The 17,416-nt window shown below is 43.4% G+C and overlaps 1 protein-coding gene across 3 annotated transcripts in view; it reads left to right on the forward strand.

The window, feature by feature from the left end:
- The window catches only part of RREB1 (ras responsive element binding protein 1), a 79,176-nt gene that overhangs the window by 46,690 nt on the left and 15,070 nt on the right, over positions 1–17,416 (forward strand). For all 3 annotated transcript variants that reach the window (XM_031049636.2, XM_031049638.2, XM_031049637.2), the window contains exons 8-9: positions 5,678–5,867; positions 7,624–10,357. In XM_031049636.2, the coding sequence (XP_030905496.2) occupies positions 5,678–5,867; positions 7,624–10,357 (2,924 nt within the window). The remainder of the gene's footprint in view (positions 1–5,677; positions 5,868–7,623; positions 10,358–17,416) is intronic.

The following is a 17,416-nucleotide window of genomic DNA, read 5'->3' on the forward strand; positions in this document are numbered from 1 at the left end:
GCAGCTGTTGGATGTTATTTCCCAGGGCTCTGGGTGGGGAGGCAGGGAACGGTTTTTCATCCAAAAGGAGATAAGTATCTGGACCTGGGTGGGGTTACACAGGAGCAGAAACCAATTTGCTCTCATCTCCCTCCCTTCACCTTGCCCAAAAAAAAGTGAGAGAGAAGCAAAGGAATCTTTTTGTGAAGGGGAATGTGTCTGTAACCATCTAGTTTTTCTTTCATAGGTAGCAAAAGCACTTACGTTTAAAAACTGTCCTTTCCCATCTCCCTCTCCTTGTCGGCCTCCTCTGCAGCACGTGTTAATGGTGTGGAGGCAGGGAGCCTGCTCCCATCCCTGGTACGGACATGAGTCAACAGCAGGGAATTGCCCATCTTTCTCTTTTGCCCAGTTGTATTATTTTTAGATCAGCACAGGATTTTCTTCGCTCCTAAGGAGAACTGTGTTAATTCTGCCAATAATGTGAGACAGAAAGAATAACAACAAAGGCAGAAATTTTTATATGTAGCTGACTTTTATACTTCAGCTGACTTAATGTAACATAACTGTGAAGTAATGGCTTCTGTCTCAGGATATGTTTCACTCTTGTTTTATTTTCTTTGCTTTTGTTTGTGGCAGTTGCTAAAGAGCACAGACAGGAAAGGAACAAAATGGTATCAAGCTTTTTATTTTAGATAAGGCATAGAAAATTAACATCGTTTTTATTTGGTGACATCCACAACATGAGCAACATAGTGAGCTGCATGGGTGAAAACTTTAGGTTTTGGTCTACTCTTGTGTGTTTTCAGCAGTATAAGTAGAAGAATGCTAAATGTCACTTTTCCATTGCCAGTCCAGGGTAATGCATAGCAAAGTGTTTGTTTAATTTCTTGGTAACAGAATGGTGGATATAAATATTTGGCATTTGCATCTTGAATACTGAAATATAAAATTTAGAAGGATTGAATGCTTGACTGCGTTAACCTTAATTAAAATTAAGGCTGATTAATTCTGCTTTAAATTTGGCTCTGCATTTCCTTCCTTAAAATGTCTTTCCTTTTCTTAAAGAAAAAAAAACATTTACAGTGCTGGCAAATTGGAATTAGCTCAGTGAAGAGTGTAATGCAAGGCAGCAGGCATGGCTTATGTAAACTTTCCCTGCAACAGGCAAGGTGCTGCTTGTTGTAAGTGTAGCAAATCCTGGTCTTGCTTCTTAAACTGCACAAAGCATTGATTATTTCTTAACACCTGTTAAAATGCTTTTTTATCTTAAGTAGCATTACAGATTTCAAGAATACTTACTTTAGTAGAAAGCTTTTTAATGGTGTGGTTTTACACAGAGACCTTGTCTGCATTAAAGAAACACAAACTTTAAGAGGTGCACTGGTGTAGTAATAGTTAAACAGACTCTTCTGGTATGATAGGTGCCCTGAGCCCCAAGGTCAGCCTGATCATTGCACTGTCATCCTGCAGTTACATCTTAGCTCTGTTTTTGTGTTTTAGCATTTCTGTTTTCCCACCTGCTTGCTTTGTACACTTCTGCTAACAAGTCAGAACTGTAGTATTAAGTTTGCATTGAACAGATAGAAGTTGACTCCAAAACGTAAAGGCAGTTGAGAATGAAGCTCACTTTAAAGTGTCCTTATCTGCCAGAGGCAACTGAATCTCTGTGCTTGGAACCAAGCAGCTTTCTGATCTTTGTTCTGTAATTGTATTTATAGAAAAATGGAAAACTGTGGCCAAGGCTAGCAATCACGTGCATCACAGCAGCTTTTATTAGCTACATCTGGAAACTTACCTTGCAAGTAGAGTGCTTTTATCTCCACTCAGGTGTTGAGCCATTGCTCTGCCTGTTCTGCTAACAATGTCAGAACCTGTTCCCATCTCTGTTCTCTGTATCCATACCATCCCTGTTTGACTTGGCACTACACATGAGCAGGCTTATGAATTTGTAAGGAGAATGGGAGGTTTTTTGGTGTTTTGTTTTTTTAAAGTTCATCATGAGCAAAGTATTGCCATATGTTTCAGATACTTTATTTGATATGCTGGACTTTTCAGACTTCCAACTATTATTTAACTCTGTACTTTTTAAAGCAGTTGAAGCAATATGAAAAACTGGCCCTATCACCTAGGATTCCTCTCTTTTACCCTTCTTACACTGTAGGTTTAGATTTAAAACTACTGAAGGCATTGACACTAACAAAGATGAAAAATAATACTGATGGCAAAACAGAAATTAATGGTTAGGCTTCCTTAAAAAAGAAAGAAATGCTTCCAGTTAGTGCACTGTTAGGCATGGCAGCTTACTCCATTTTAAATTAACACAGGTCTTAGTCAGTGCAGCATGGTGCTTGCCTTAACTAGTTAGGTTTTGAAGTTTAGTACCTGTAAGTTTTTCTTGAAGGTGGTACACATTCATAACTGCATTTGTATTGCTGATTGTATTCAAAGCTCAAGCCTTGTCATTTGAGAGAAACTTGGACTGCCTTCCTACTTAAGGTGAGGGGAAGAGAACGCGAGAAAACCACACACAGACATGGACACAAAAAAAGATGATGTGCATACACTTGTACAAATGTTCCATGTATTTTAAATAGCTTGCACCCGCAACGAAGACTGACAAGCCCAAGTGAGGTCTGCAGAGCCTGAGAGACCTCCTGAGCCAGCGACATGATGGCACCCATCAGTATCAGGAAGAGCTTTACAATGACCTCCCTTGTCCTTGGCGAGTGACGTCGGTGCAAGGTGCCAGCGCGGTTGCTGTAGCCTGACAGGCTGCCTGCTTGCCTGGGAAGCCTGCGCCAGAGAAGTTGCTCCACACATTTCTCAGGCTGTTTTTATTCCAGCTCTCCAAGCTGTGGCTGCCTATACAGGTGTGCTTGGACCATGGAGGAAGGGAAGGCATCCACAGGTCCCTCCGGTGCTCCAGCTCTGTGTGATCCTGTGAACTGTGATGCCAGGGGCAGGTGCTGAGCCAGGGTGCAGTGCATTTGTATGCCTCAGAGTGCCTACATCTTGAGATGACAGGAGTGATAAATCTGGATTTTGGATTTTTCCTTTTTTCAGCCAGGAGCTTCTTTTTGACAGAATAAATAGAGTTTAATCCTTTTCCTGACTTCTCCTTTTTCTTGCCGCTTCTTCACTCACAGCAAGGAAACCAAAAGAAGGAAAGCAAGGAAACCAAAACTAAAGGAGAAAGAGAAAAATAGAGTGGTTTTTAATTCTATGCATTATAAAAGATAGAAAGGACTAGTACAAGATACTGCTTTTGTTTTGGGGGAGGGGATGCGGTTCCCTTTGCATAGAAAACAGCAATTTTAAATTGCAAATTTTTACTGTCCTGAGGCATAATAGTTGATACAGGTGTACTACAAAGGACTTTCACACGGGTCTTTGCTCTGAAGGATTAACTCTTGAGTGCAGTCTTTGATGGGAACCCTAAATAAACCAGTGCTTAAAGTCTGTAAGCGGAAGGAGTGTAAGGTGGGTGAGGTGCACCTTCCTGCTGTGGTGGATGACAGTTGGCTGCTTGGCCTGGAGCACTGGCTCCTGCTCAGCCCAAACTGTGGTAGGCACCAGCTCTCCCAGTAGCCCTGTGGTCTCATCAATGGTAGCTGTGCCTTCCCTGTCACACACTAGGGGATACGGCTTCTGCGTTGGGTTGCTGGCACAGGGAAGGCCAGGCACATCAGGGACCCTGGAGCTGCATCAGGATGCCCCAAGGTGAGGGTCTGTGTCTCTCTGCAGAGCAGCTGGCCCCACAGGCCACCAGTGATGCTCCTTTGGTGCAGGAGCATGCCAGAAGCACAGCTTGCTTTCATGCAAGGCATTTTCATCACCTTTAAAAAAAGATTTATTTCATTAGTCTGCAAGTTGTTCAGGTGACTGCTTGTAACCCTTTAATGCCTTCCTTCTCCAGTGGTTTTGGTGATTGTGTTTTTGTTTTCACTGAAGATTAAAGCCTTGCATCGTGGAGTAGGTGCTGCCAAGTGAGCTGGAGGAGGGCCGTAGATCTTGACACTAGGGGAGAGCTATGTGTTGGCATTCCCCCTCTCCCCCACCAGAGATTATTGTCACATTTAGCAGACCTCTTTAAGTAAACATTTGCTTTGTAAGTGACATTGGTTCGGCTTTTAATGGAATGCAGGGACTATGCTGGCAATAATTATAATGGTAGGATGCAAATGAATTGACAGGGGAGAAAAGACAAGGGAGATACTAAACCTGCATTGCATAATATTTATGTCCCAGCCTTCTGGGTACTGTGATAATGAAGGCCATGTTACATATACTTCACACTTGCTTCTTTCACCACTCCGAGACTATGCGTCCAATTGCTTTGTTGGTGACTTGGTTATTTTCAGGGAATAAAAAAGGTCTGTGGAAGTTTATGTAGTGATAAAAAGAACAACAATGGGAGTTTGTTAGGGACAGGACAGGGAAGGGGTGGTTTCAGGATTTTGTCAGGAGTCATTTCTAATTGCAGGATGTTTTTTTAATGAGTAGGCACATGTCCTTTTCCTTGATGTGGAGGGTGAAGACAGTATAGGGAGAACTAAGGCAGGGGGGACGTGAAAAACTCCTAGTGAATATAATATTCTTGCTGACAAAATCCAACTGCTTCACATTCACTAGTGTTTCCTTCTCTGAAACTCATGCTTTGGTTGTGAGCTGGAGCTGTAACCCCAAAGAACTGTGTTGAGTGAAAGTGTGTCACTTGTTGAGTGCAGAGTGGATGTGACCTGTCATGCTGCAGAGCTCAAATCTCAGATAGTTAAAAGGCAGTAGGCTTGTTTGTTGACATGTTGGCCAAATATTGCTACAGTGTTTATTGTCTGCAGCATAACTGCATTTTAAGTATCCTTGATTTTTTAATGCAAATTTACTTAATGTGAGAAACTTCTTTTTAACTCAATTTGGGATTTGAGAAGTTAGGAAAACCCAGAAATCATAGCAATAACATGTCAGTAGGAAAAAACGATGCATCTGCCTTTTTCTCTGGGGCACAGTGACTGTTAAGGGGTGTATGAGTGCAAAGTGTAGAATATATTTCAGGTCTTTCTCCTCTGACCCTCTTCCCCTTCAAGGAGCACTAGGTTTCCTTTTAAAACAATTTCTCATAACAGCTTTGAGAAAAATCAGTGAAAACTAACGGAAAAAACAATGCAGAGGAAATCCATACATGTGTGTTTCAGCAGTGTACAGTAGTATGTTTTAAGCAATAGTTAAAGAGAAGGTGCTGTTTATTCAGTTGCAGCAGCTTGCTACTTAGGTCTGATTTAGGCCCTCTTTGTCAGAGGTTTTTTAAAAATGTCTTTTATTTTAATAGCACTCTTCAGTAAAAATGAAATGGTGTAAAGCCACTGAAATATTCTATGTTGGACGATGGGAAGGTTGTCAGAAGGCTGTGGTCTCAGCTGCCACTTTGCCGTCTGCCCACTTGAGACGCTCAGATCTCATGTGCTATGAACTTTAAACTTCTAGTGAGCGTAATGGCCAGAAACTGGTAGAAGGTGACTGTGATTAAAATGGCCTTTCTGTGGTCATAAGTTTTTGTCGTGCTGTGGCTTTGTTTTGCATTTAGCAGGTTCTTGGTATCATGGGATAAGAGGAAGGAGGCTGTCCTAATGCAAGAATGCTAGTTGTTAAGCTTGCAGCAGTCAGTAAGTAATTTCTGTTTTATTCCTTTCCTTTCCAGGTGTGACATCTGTTGTATTACGTTTCGTACTCATCGGGGCTTACTGCGCCATAATGCAGTTATCCACAAGCAGCTTCCCAGAGATCCCATGGGAAAGCCTTTCATTCAGAACAACCCTTCGATTCCAGCAGGCTTCCATGACTTGGGATTCACGGACTTCTCCTGTAGGAAGTTCCCCCGCATTTCTCAGGTACTTTCTGTTCTTCATAGCTTAAGGTAACAGCTGATAACAGCATGTATCTTCTGAATTCATTGAAAGATGTGTCCTTGATGAGGTAGAGATGGGGTGTAGAATATTTTGTGGAAAGCACATTACCACTATCCGTGTAAGCTTCAAACACTTTCTGCATTTCTTTTTTCATCTAAAGAATAATAGGATTTGGGTTTGGTTTTTTTTCAGCATTCCGGTGGGTAACTGTTGGTGTAAAGATATGTAAAAATATTTTAAACAAAAACTTTTGTTGTTGTTAGCTCCTTGCCCCTTCCAGCGTGCCCATTATTTCTTTCCTTCCCAAAACTATCCCACATCTAAAATAAGTAGGGAAGATACATGGTAAGGAAAACATTATTTATTTAATTTCCTGTAAAAAGGATGTAGTTGTGGTGTGAGAGATTTTATCATGAAAAGCTTCAGGAAATCACCTTACTTACTAAATGGCGACATCTTCAGTGATTTCTTCACAAGACACTCCCAGGCACCTTTCCACTGTGTTCCTTATGTGAGGTCTGAAGGTACTGCATGTTTGAGGGCCAGTGGCTGGGGAAAGGCAGGGAGGTAGTCTGTAAATATTTCTGTGACAGCCATAAAGCTTTCTATTGGGTAGTATTATTCCTCTCTCTTATCACACCTTGCCTGCCTTAGTTAGTTTGGGTCTTGATGAAGCTGTGTTCAAAAGCTCTTCAAAACACCCAAAGAAATAAATCAACAGCACAGCCCAGCAGGACCATGCTTGTTCAGCTGCTGCACTTTTCTTATTCTACTTGGATTAAAGCACTGATTTCCAGCTCTTCTGGCTTCAAGGTGTTAGACCTGAAATTTGGTAGGTAATTCTCAAGTAGAGTTTTGGTGTAAAATTACTAAATCAAGACAAGAGATAACTTTTTAAACAACTTGGGTTTATTTCTTTTGTAATTAGTGGCAGACATTTAACATTATTAAGGGGTTTAAATGTTGTGACTTTCCTTTTGTAACAATTGTGCTTGCATTGTGAGGCAAGAGCTATGAAGTGTCTGAACAAAGTGTGTGAAGTGTATGAAGATCTTTCCAGCCTTCTACTTAATTTATCACTTGTGTTCCTCTTTGATGTGGAACCTCTGCAACATGTGAGCTCTGTGGGTAGCATTTAAATGCAGCATTTGGATTCATGATCGTTTTCAGTGACAGGTATAAAATCTGTTTGTGAGCCTAGTATTTTCCTTTGGAGAATAAATATTATTAGACTTCACTAACCGAAAGCCTTTCCACTTTGGGCTCTTTGTTTCATTGATTTAAGGTGTTATTATTTTGGTTGGTTTATGTTATTTTGCCTTCTTGGATGCCTTTATTTTAATCCTCCTAGTTTCTTTGTAGTAATAAGACTAAGGGAGGTAGTCTCAATGAAGTTTGCTGTTTAGTCCACTGAGGCTCCTGTCCTGTCAGAGAATCGAGAGAGGTTTCTGGAGGGGAAGTTAAGGATGGAAAAGTATTTGAGAGTTTGAATAACTCTCTGGAGCAGTTTGCCTCTATAGAAAGGAATTTCTGGAGGATCAACCCCTAATTCAGATACACCACTTAGGTGACTAAAGGCTGTGGAGCAGGAATGTCTCCATGCCAGGTAGGTGGTGGCTGCTCTGAACTTCTTAACTTGGGCAGTGGAAGAGGGAGTAAGCTGGTTTTGTTTTGCAGAAGCATGTGGTGCCTTTCCAGTTTGAGATGTCTACTCTAAATATTTTTGCATGTCTTGCAGGTCTGGTGTGAAACAAATTTGCGAAGGTGCATCAGCGACTTCCATCGATTTATTTGTGAGTTGTGTAACAAGGCATTCCCCATGCTTTCGGCGCTCAAACTGCACACAGAAACTCATGTGTTGGATCAGGGAAAAGACAAGCACAAGCAACAGTCCATGATCCCATCCGGTGAGAACCCAGACCAGAAAGCCTTCATGGCATCCTTGGGCCTACAGTACACCAAAGACATCAAGCCTGTCAAGCAGGAGGACAATACACAAGATGAGGTCCAAGAAATGCGGCTCAGAGCACTGAAGAGTAACCTACCTCAGGAACCTGGCAGCACCGGTCTGCTCAGCCTCTCTCCTCTGGAAGCTGCCTCTATGGGAGGGTCATTTTCAGTCCTTCCCCCTACAAAAGAAAACATAAAGCTTCTCTCGCTGCAGCCTTTCCAGAAGGGTTTTATCATCCAGCCTGACAGCAGTATTGTGGTAAAACCCATCTCCAATGAGTCTGCCATTGAGCTGGCAGACATTCAGCAGATCTTGAAGATGGCTTCTTCCGCTCCTCCTCAAATCAGTCTTCCTCCCCTTTCTAAGGCACCTTCTGTCCCTGTGCAGTCTATTTTCAAGCATATGCCACCACTGAAGCCAAAGCCTTTGGTAACGCCCCGAACAGTCGTCGCAACCTCTACACCTCCTCCTCTTATCAGTGCCCAGCAAGCCTCCCCTGGCTGCATCAGCCCGAGCCTCCCACCTCCCCCTCTGAGGCTGATCAAGAACTCAGTGGAGTCCTCTTCCAACTCTCACCTACCCCAGCCAGGAGCCAGGTCGAGCCCTTCCTCGCAGTTGCTTCTCCAACCCAAAGTAGAGCCTTTAACTCAGCATGAGATGAAGACGCAACTGGAGCAGGACAGCATCATCGAAGCTCTCCTGCCTCTGAGCATGGAAGCCAAGATCAAGCAAGAGGTCACAGAAGGAGACCTCAAAGCCATCATCGCAGGGGCAGCAAACAAGAAGGCCCCAACCATGAGGAAAGTTTTGTACCCCTGCCGTTTTTGTGACCAGGTATTTGCCTTCTCTGGTGTCCTGAGAGCTCACATCCGCTCTCACTTGGGTATTTCCCCGTACCAATGCAACATCTGTGACTACATTGCAGCCGACAAGGCAGCGCTGATCCGACACCTGCGGACACACAGTGGGGAGAGGCCTTACATCTGTAAAATCTGCCACTACCCATTCACAGTGAAAGCCAATTGTGAGAGGCACCTGCGAAAGAAGCACTTCAAAGTGACCAGGAAGGATATAGAAAAGAACATTGAATATGTCACCAGCAATGCTGCAGAGATGGTGGATGCCTTCTGCTCCCCAGACACTGTGTGCAAGCTGTGTGGTGAGGACCTGAAGCATTACCGAGCTCTCCGCATTCACATGAGGACACACAGCGGTTGCCAGAAGAAGAAGCCGTTTGAGTGCAAGGAGTGTGGCACAGCCTTTTCAGCCAAGAGGAACTGCATTCACCATATCCTCAAGCAGCACTTGCATGTGCAAGAAAGGGAAATTGAGAATTACATCCTAGCAGTGGATTGCAGTGCCCAGGCAAGCCAGACAGACCCTTCTTTATTGGAGGACAGCACTTACATGGACCACAAGACCATGACGCCTTTCCTGGAGCCACAGAATGGCTTCTTGCTTGGGACATCGTCTCATGTTCCCATCAAACTTGAACCTGCAGGCAGCTTCCCAATGGATTTTGATGAGCCATTGGATTTCTCTCAGAAGAGCAGAAGCCTGGGTGCTGTGCAAGTGAAGCAGGAAAACCTTTTTGGCTCTTCTCCTGTGTCCTTCTGTGACTGTTCCATGGAGCCTATTGACCTGTCCATCCCCAAAGTCCTGAAGAAGGATAAAGATGATGTCCCATATGACGCTAGGAATCAAGAACTGGCTGCTTCTGGGAACAGTGATAAAGCCTACAACTGTCTGCAGTGTCCTTTGGTTTTTGGTGCCAATGGGAACTCAGAGAAGAACAGGGGTGTCAGACATACCCAGCCACTGAAAGGTTCATTGCATTTGACTGTCCCAATCATTTCCCCGGCTCTCCTTGGCAATTCTGCCTTGCTGAGACCCTTGAGGCCTAAACCACCACCTCCACCTCTCTTGCCAAAGCCTCCAGTAACTAAAGAGCTGCCACCGCTAGCTTCCATTGCACAGATCATTTCATCTGTGTCTTCTGCTCCCGCTTTGCTGAAAACGGAGGCTGAAGACACTGGTCCCAAGGCAGTGGGCAGCTCCACTGGGTGTGACAAATCAGGGAACGCCAAAGCAAAAGTGACAATCGTGACTGCCGTGCAGAGAGACTCCAGTGACCTGGGTCAGGCATGTGATCCAGAGCCGTCTCCCATTGCCGAACCTGTGTTGACTAAGAGAAGAGGTAGAAAGAAAGGAACAAAAAATAAGCCTAAATTTAGCAGTGGTCTGGATCTGGAGTCAAGTGGGGAATTTGCCAGCATAGAGAAGATGCTAGCTACCACAGACGCTAATAAATTCAGCCCGTTTCTGCAGTCCACTGACAATTTCAAGGAAGAAAGTGGCAGAAATGGAACAAGTGAGGATGAGAAGGACACTGCTGAAGATAAGCTGCTGAGAGGGAAGAGGAATGCTTACTCAGACTGCCTGCAAAATATCCCCTGTCCTTACTGTCCTCAAGTCTTTCCATGGGTAAATTCCCTACAGCAGCACATACTCACTCATACAGGTAAGAGCGCCTTGTGCTCACAGTGGATCATAAACCCCTGAGAATATCTCCTCGTGGAGGGATGTTAATTTCTTGTCCTCTCTTTGATGTCTGAATGGTATTCTCAGTTACTTTGGAAATCCCTAGCCAATGCTTTATAGTGATAGTGGTACATTTTTTAGTAATGGAATAATCTCTTTTGAGTATCAAGGGAGCAAATTAAACTGCTAAAACCCATCTGAGTTCAGTGGCATAACTTGGCGTACCTGGGTTTGCTAAAACTCTGGTTTCAGATGTTCTGTTATTACTGTCCTATCTTGAAGGTGAGCATGTGTGTTGAATATTTCACTGTACATGATTTGCTTGGCTGCTTCCAGCAGCTGTTTGTCTGCATCAGTAATGATAAAAAGATACATAAAAATGAAAACAAATAAGTATAGAATTATGGCAGGAAAATAAAAGAATACTGTATTTAGCTTTTTCCTTTTTTAATTACAGTGGCTTTTATTTGACAGATCAAAGAAGGAGGATGCAAGAAGCATCATCCTGATCATTACATAGTAGCTCACCTCTAGGAAATGTTTGTTCTCAGTGCTAGACAACTCAAGGTGGGCTTTTGCCCTGGAGTGTAGAGATGTGTGTGGAGTCTTTAATACCGTGCCACTGTGTAAGTAACCTCAAACCTGGTGTAAACAAAAGGAGGAACTGGGAGGCAGGTTTATACTAGGTTTGGGGGTATTTCTCATTCTTCCCTGTAAAGGAAATACTTTGTTGAATGCTATGCCGATTTGAAGTTCACTCCTTTTTCCACCCACACTGTAATAAAGTAATTAGTAGATTCTCAGCCTGCTCGGAGAGAGAGGGAGGACAAAGCTCTGCTTGCTGTTGCTCCCTTTTAAGTCAGTCACAGTTGCTATTTACTTCATTATGCAATCTCAACTCCTGGTGTAAAGAATAGAAACTAGGGATATTTGTGAGAAACATAGGTGAACTGACCACAGCCTCATAAAACATAATTTCGTTTTTTGGAAGGTATGGAGGTTTCCTGAAGCAACTGATTCATGTCTGTGCTAAAGAGGGAAACCTGCTGAAGAGGTAAAAGAGGCTAGCTAAGAGGTTTAAAGGCAATCTGAGCTGTGGAGCAGTCGCTATTGCAGTTTGCCTTGGGTGACACGAGGACATAACTTGCAAGGTATCAGTGCAACAGTGAGCCTATTGTTTTCTGGCCCACAGAGACGAAGTTGTTTCATCTTATTTAGCATACAATTTACTTTCAATGGTGAAGGAGGGCTCTTTATTTGTATCAATTGTTTTCTAACACCCTGCTCTCCAAAACAAATACATGCTTACTTGAAGAACTGTTCATGAGACAGAAAACAATAGAGGCTTTTCCCAGACTTAAGAGGTTTGACCTGCTTATTGATGGCAGACTTCCAAGGGTAGCAGCACTGGTGTAAACCCTTACTGAATACAGGAAAATGCATTTGGACATGAGTTATACTGGTAAATCTTGTCTCCCCTATGATCAATGGCCTTGGAAGGAGACACTGTCCCTTCAGAAGGCCTGTGCTACAGTCCCCACAAGGAAAGCAAGGGCTGGATCCTCAGTGCAGATACAAGATTTTTGGTGATACTACAGCAGTGGCTATAATCAGATTCCGGTTGGTGTGTTCTGGCAATGATAATACTGAGCTCTTTCCTAATCATGATCAGTGTTCAGGGAGACTTGTTGGAGGACCACCCCACAGCAAGCTTTGACTGGCATCTCCTTCCAGGTGACACCAGCACTCTGTTTCTAAACTCTGGGGGTTTGCAGCAGCTCCACTGTGGCAGCAGTGTAGATGAGACTTACTGGAAGGAAAAAGGGAAAGGTAAGCAGGGAATGCAGAGATTTATGGAGGTGATGCCAAAGCAAGCACTAGGATGGATTCAGGTGGAGTGAGCACTGTGTTTTTGTGGTGAGTGTCAGGTGCTGGTGGCATGGGAGGAGTTTAGCAGCTGTGGGATCATGCAGCAATTTGTTGTGCTTGTGTTCAGGGTGGGCGAGTTGTTTTTCTGATGGAGACATCTACAGTGTCGTAGTGCAATGCACCATTTCTGTCCCCACCTATTGCATGGGCAGTGACTTGTTAGATAGCTCTGTTATTTCAGAGGAGTTAATTAAAAATGCTATTCACTAATCTTATTGTAAAGGGAAAAGGAGAACTTTGTTGTCTGGGCTTGATAGCTGCTCCCTTGACCTGGGGAGAGAAGGGGCCAAGAGGCTGATGTGGGTGGGATAGATGGTAGTCCTGGTGATCTGCTTAAAGAATGCATGTGTTTGGTGTCTGCTCCATAGGAAATCACTGCAGACAAGTTGGTCCATGCTCCTAGATTCATGTAGTATTCTGTTATAAAAAAAGAAAGGTGGTCATTTGAGCAAAAAAGTGTCAACTACCTCTCCTCCCTCCATTTGTAAGGAAGTTGGAGTGATCTGTGTAAGTGGCCTAAGCCAGTAATGGGTGAGCATGGTTAAAGAAAAGTTATTTTTGAGCACTTAAGTAATATCTATGTGTTACCAGTCAATTTTGACATGGTAGACCCCTTGCAAGCAGTGTCAAGGTCATATTTGCCTTCTGTGAAACTGCAAAACCACACATGCTATTGGTGATCTGCGTCTTTTGCACAACCAGAAGACACTCTTCTGAAAGCTTTCACCCTGCTTATTCTTGCCTCAATACCACTGTGTGTATTTTAGTTCAAAAGCATTTCCCTGAATAAGCACACACCTTTCTCACTGGTTTTTATTTTAATGCAGAGCTCACAAGTGGGGCACTGGGAATTTTGCATAGCTTGGATTTATACAGTATTTAGCACAGTACCTGTGTTTTGTTTGAACATGCTTGAACACTTGCTTGTAATGCTTTCTTTCTCTTGATGTCTTTATTGTTTAATTTACTCTTCTATGTTCAGCTTGGTTTGCCTTTCTTTTTTGCTCTTGCCTCCTGCTCTCGACTTTACTCATTCTCAGAGCATCAAGTAAAATGTGCCCTGCAGGTGGTGCACTTAATTTTGCTCCTTTTATGGCATGTGCATCAGAGCAGGTTCAATATAAAATTTTAAAAATCATCTTCTTTTTGACCATTAGTTTGTTACAAGTAACCTAAATCTGCAAAGAATTGCTTAAGGATATTTTCAGAGTGATACATATTTGGCTCAAGTTTATTTTGTGTAGAAAGTGGCAGAGGAGGATTTTTTGTTGTTTGTTTTTGTTTTGTTTTGCAGTTACAACAGACATGAATTGGACAAGAAAAGATTTATAAACAAAATAAAGTAATAAATAAATAGAGTACAGTTATAGCAGCCTATGAACCTGAATGTTTCCAGTTGATTGGAGAACATAAGTCATAACAAAAAGGGACTGGAGGCATTTCTTTTCTTTGCTTTTATCACATTAGTCAAAGTGAAATGGTAGACATCTTAACTTAGCAGCATTTGTCCTTACCATGGCAATAATGTGTTTCCACTAGGAAAAGAGTGGCAGGAGATATCTTAATTAAGGGATGATCTTACATGCTGTGATTTAGATCACCTTTTACATTGAAAAAGACTCCCTTCCAATGACTGACTTCCATGAAGCGCCCAGCCTAGACTAATCCCGCTGTGCTAACCATATTTTATGGTTGGTTCTGAGTAAATATCTAGGCACAGATGTATTCTAATCCAGCCCATGACCATTCTTACAGAAGAAGCTAATAAAAAATCAAGTCACATTGCACTTAAACTGACTGTTCTGGTTACCCTCCAGTGAGCAAGTATCATTTATCAGAAGAGCAGTTGCCTTTAAGGGACAATACAGGAAGCAGAGAATCATCTTTTTTTGTGCCTTTAAAGGTGACATTTTTGGAAAGCGATCTCACCCCCATTTGGGAATAGGATTGCAACGTGGGGTGGGAGGATTGGAGTTTGCACAATAAGCAGGATTTTTGTTTGTGTTTTGAGACTTCCAATTAGGACATTTGTGTGGAAGGGCTATCTTACCTGTTCTAAGTATTGGTCTGTATGACAAATACTTGGTTGATAGAAAAGTTTTAGAGGCTGAAAATATGAGAAAATTGTGATGTGAGATGCATGTTGAGTTTCAAGTAATTAATCCCCAGCTAATCCTGTCATTGCATGCTTGAAAAGAAATGCGGAAAGGAATTGGGCCATCATGAAGCAGAAGGGTTTCTGCTGAACTTTGAAGTTCTGCTTTGTATTTGCATTGTGAATGTAGCCAAATAAAAGTGCAGAAAGTGGTGGTGTTCGTAACCATAAATTCATGGTTGACTTAGCAGGCAAATAAAGAGTGACTTGAAAGCATGCAAAAAGCAGTGCCTTAATGCTTCTAAAAAGTTCTACTGGCGGTGGAAGAAAATTAAGAGAAAGAAACGGCACCTGAGGTGTCTGTGAGGTGCGGGGAATCCCTCGTATGGGCTGAGATTTTAATTAGAACAGAGCCAGCTTATGGAAGATTAAAGTTGGAAACACAGTGGTGTATCAAAGTGGCTGCTGGCTGGGAGGGGGTGCGCGAGGAGGTGTGTGCACATGTGTAGGTGCATGTAGGGGGCTGCTCAGAGGTTTTGGGTGTGAGGTGGAAGGTGTGAAAAGCACTGATCTCCTTTCACATGTAGCTGTCCTCACAATCTCTGTGTTCATCACAAAGATCTCTTGCAGGACTGCTTTCCTCATTGCACTGCATGATCCTGGCTTTTCTTTCAACTCTTCCTGTGCTCAGTCAGTTCCCTTGTTCTAGTCATTTAAATGAATTACAGATGTGAAAAGCCTTCTCCTGTGTGGAAGTAATTGAAGTAATTGATTTCTTATTTGACATGCGAGGCTTGGTTCCACTGAATTCAATGAAAAGATGCCCCATGGCTTTGTTGGAAGTAGTGTCAGATTCACATGGGTGATAGATGTCTCAGGAGAGAGCCTGCTGTTGAGGAGCTTGCAGTCAGGATGTTGTAGTTGGTCACTAAGCAGTAAAGGGGAAAAGGAGTTTCTTATTTCACATTACAAGGACAGGTAGGCATACTTTCTTCCTGTGTCAGGCCAGAAGCCCTTCCCCTCTCAAAAGTGTGGTGGTGTCTTTTCTGCCAAATCTGATGGTTTGCACAAACCTGGGCTTGCCAGCTGCTACCTGAGGAGAAACATGCTTAGCCCCCAGCCTAAGGAAGAGGATGCTGGATCTCAGTGGTACGTGCAGTTTTCCCCAGCTGTTCAGAATAGCAAGCCCAGGCTGTGTTCGATCAGAGTGAACACTGCGGACAAACAAAGCATAAGGACATGAGAAGTGCCCTGTCGTGTTAGAGCAGTGGTACATGCAGCCAAGTATTTCTGTCTCTCATGGTAGCAGTAGGATGTGCTATTTAGGGTGAGCATGTGGGCCTGGCCACTTCCTGCAATCTGTTCCTCTTAATGCTCTATCAGCATCCACAACTGCTGCATTAGGGTTGCATGTTCAAGGACACATCCCTGCTTACTCCCTTTACTACCTGTTTATGGGCCTGCTGTCTGCAAGTCTCTCCAATGGCTTTCTGAACCTGCTGATGCTATCTGCCTCCAACCTTATCTGGCATCAAGCTTCAGAAGTTCACTACCTGCTGTGTCAGGCACAGCTGCTCCCCTACTATCTTCAGAGTTTCCCCCTTAGTTCCAGTATTGCAGGATTTGGTGAATTGCTGTTCTGTGTGTGCCCTCTCAGCTGCCTTCATGATTTGTAAACCTCAATTGTAACACCCTGTTCTCTCCTTCAAAAGAGAAGCCTGAATCTTTCTGGTGTCTTCTTGCAGGGCAGCTGCCCCATTACTTGGGTTTGTTGTGTGCCTTTTGCTGTCTCGTTCTTGTGGCGTGAAGACGAGAAGTGTACACACCACCTGAAATAGGGGCACACCAGGGCTCTAAACAGCAGAGGAGGGACACCCTTGGTCTTGCTTTCAGTACTGTTGCTCATGGTACCCAGTCTTTCTTTACTGCTGCTGCAGGCCATGCCAGTGATCCTGGAGAGCTATCAGTGATGGCTCCATGACATGCCTGAATGCACCTGCCAGTACCATATTCAGCATCACATAAGCATGTCTTAGATTAGTTTTCCAGAGGTGTCCTACCCTCTGTTCATCTGCATTGAAGCTCACCTGCCACTGTATTGCCCCCTCTGTTTTGAGAGTTTAGCAGTGAAGGAGATTGATTGTCAGATCACGCAGGCTTTGTTGTAGGCAGGCAAGTGGCATTTAGTTAGAAAGGACAAGCTGACATGAAACCAAGGGTGAGGGCAGTCAGTCAGGTTTTTTATTTGCTGGCCAAATGGGATGGGGGCAAGAAGGAAGCTCAGCAGATGGTGGTGCATGTCCCTTGCCTGAAAAGTGTTTGCACAAGGGAGCTGTTGCTGTAAAGGTATTCACACCTCCAGGAGAGATGACAAAGGTCCCTTTGTGACACTTGGAGTTGGTTTCACAGGAGAGTTGTTGAAGTAACAGACCTAAAAGCAGCAAGAAGTTGGCTTTGTGCTAAAATCACACGAATGAATTGTTACTCTCAACCTCAGGGTAGCTGCCAAGAAGATTTCACAAAAGTGCGCAAAGGATTTTCTTGTTACATTTCCAAGCTCCAGTTTGTTTGGGAAACTGCTGTCTTCCCAGCCTATCTCATCCTTTCTTCTGTTAATACAGCAGGTTTCCTTGCACCGATTCAGATGTAGTAATACAGGTCTCAGTACTAGTCTGGCATTAAAACCAGCCATGCTGGGGACATGTTACAACATGATTTGATCTTGCCTATCTATCATGAAGAAACTAAGTTGTCTTGTTACCATGTTAACAGCCTATAACTTCACAGAGCTGTAGCCACGGTATCTGGGGTGTCACGTGGGCTCATCCTGCCTATGCAGACAACAGATGGCTACGGCGTGAGAGAGGAAGACTCATGTTATAACATGATCCCCTCACAGAACAAAAGTCTGCAAAAAGGGCTCTGAAAGTGTTCACCTCTGACGATCTTCACAGCAGAATGAAACTAAAACCATCTTACTTGGGTCTAATGAAAACTTTCTTTGTATTCCGAGAG

This window comes from Melopsittacus undulatus, chromosome 1, assembly GCF_012275295.1.
Source record: "Melopsittacus undulatus isolate bMelUnd1 chromosome 1, bMelUnd1.mat.Z, whole genome shotgun sequence".
Classification (NCBI taxonomy): Eukaryota; Metazoa; Chordata; class Aves; order Psittaciformes; family Psittaculidae; genus Melopsittacus; species Melopsittacus undulatus.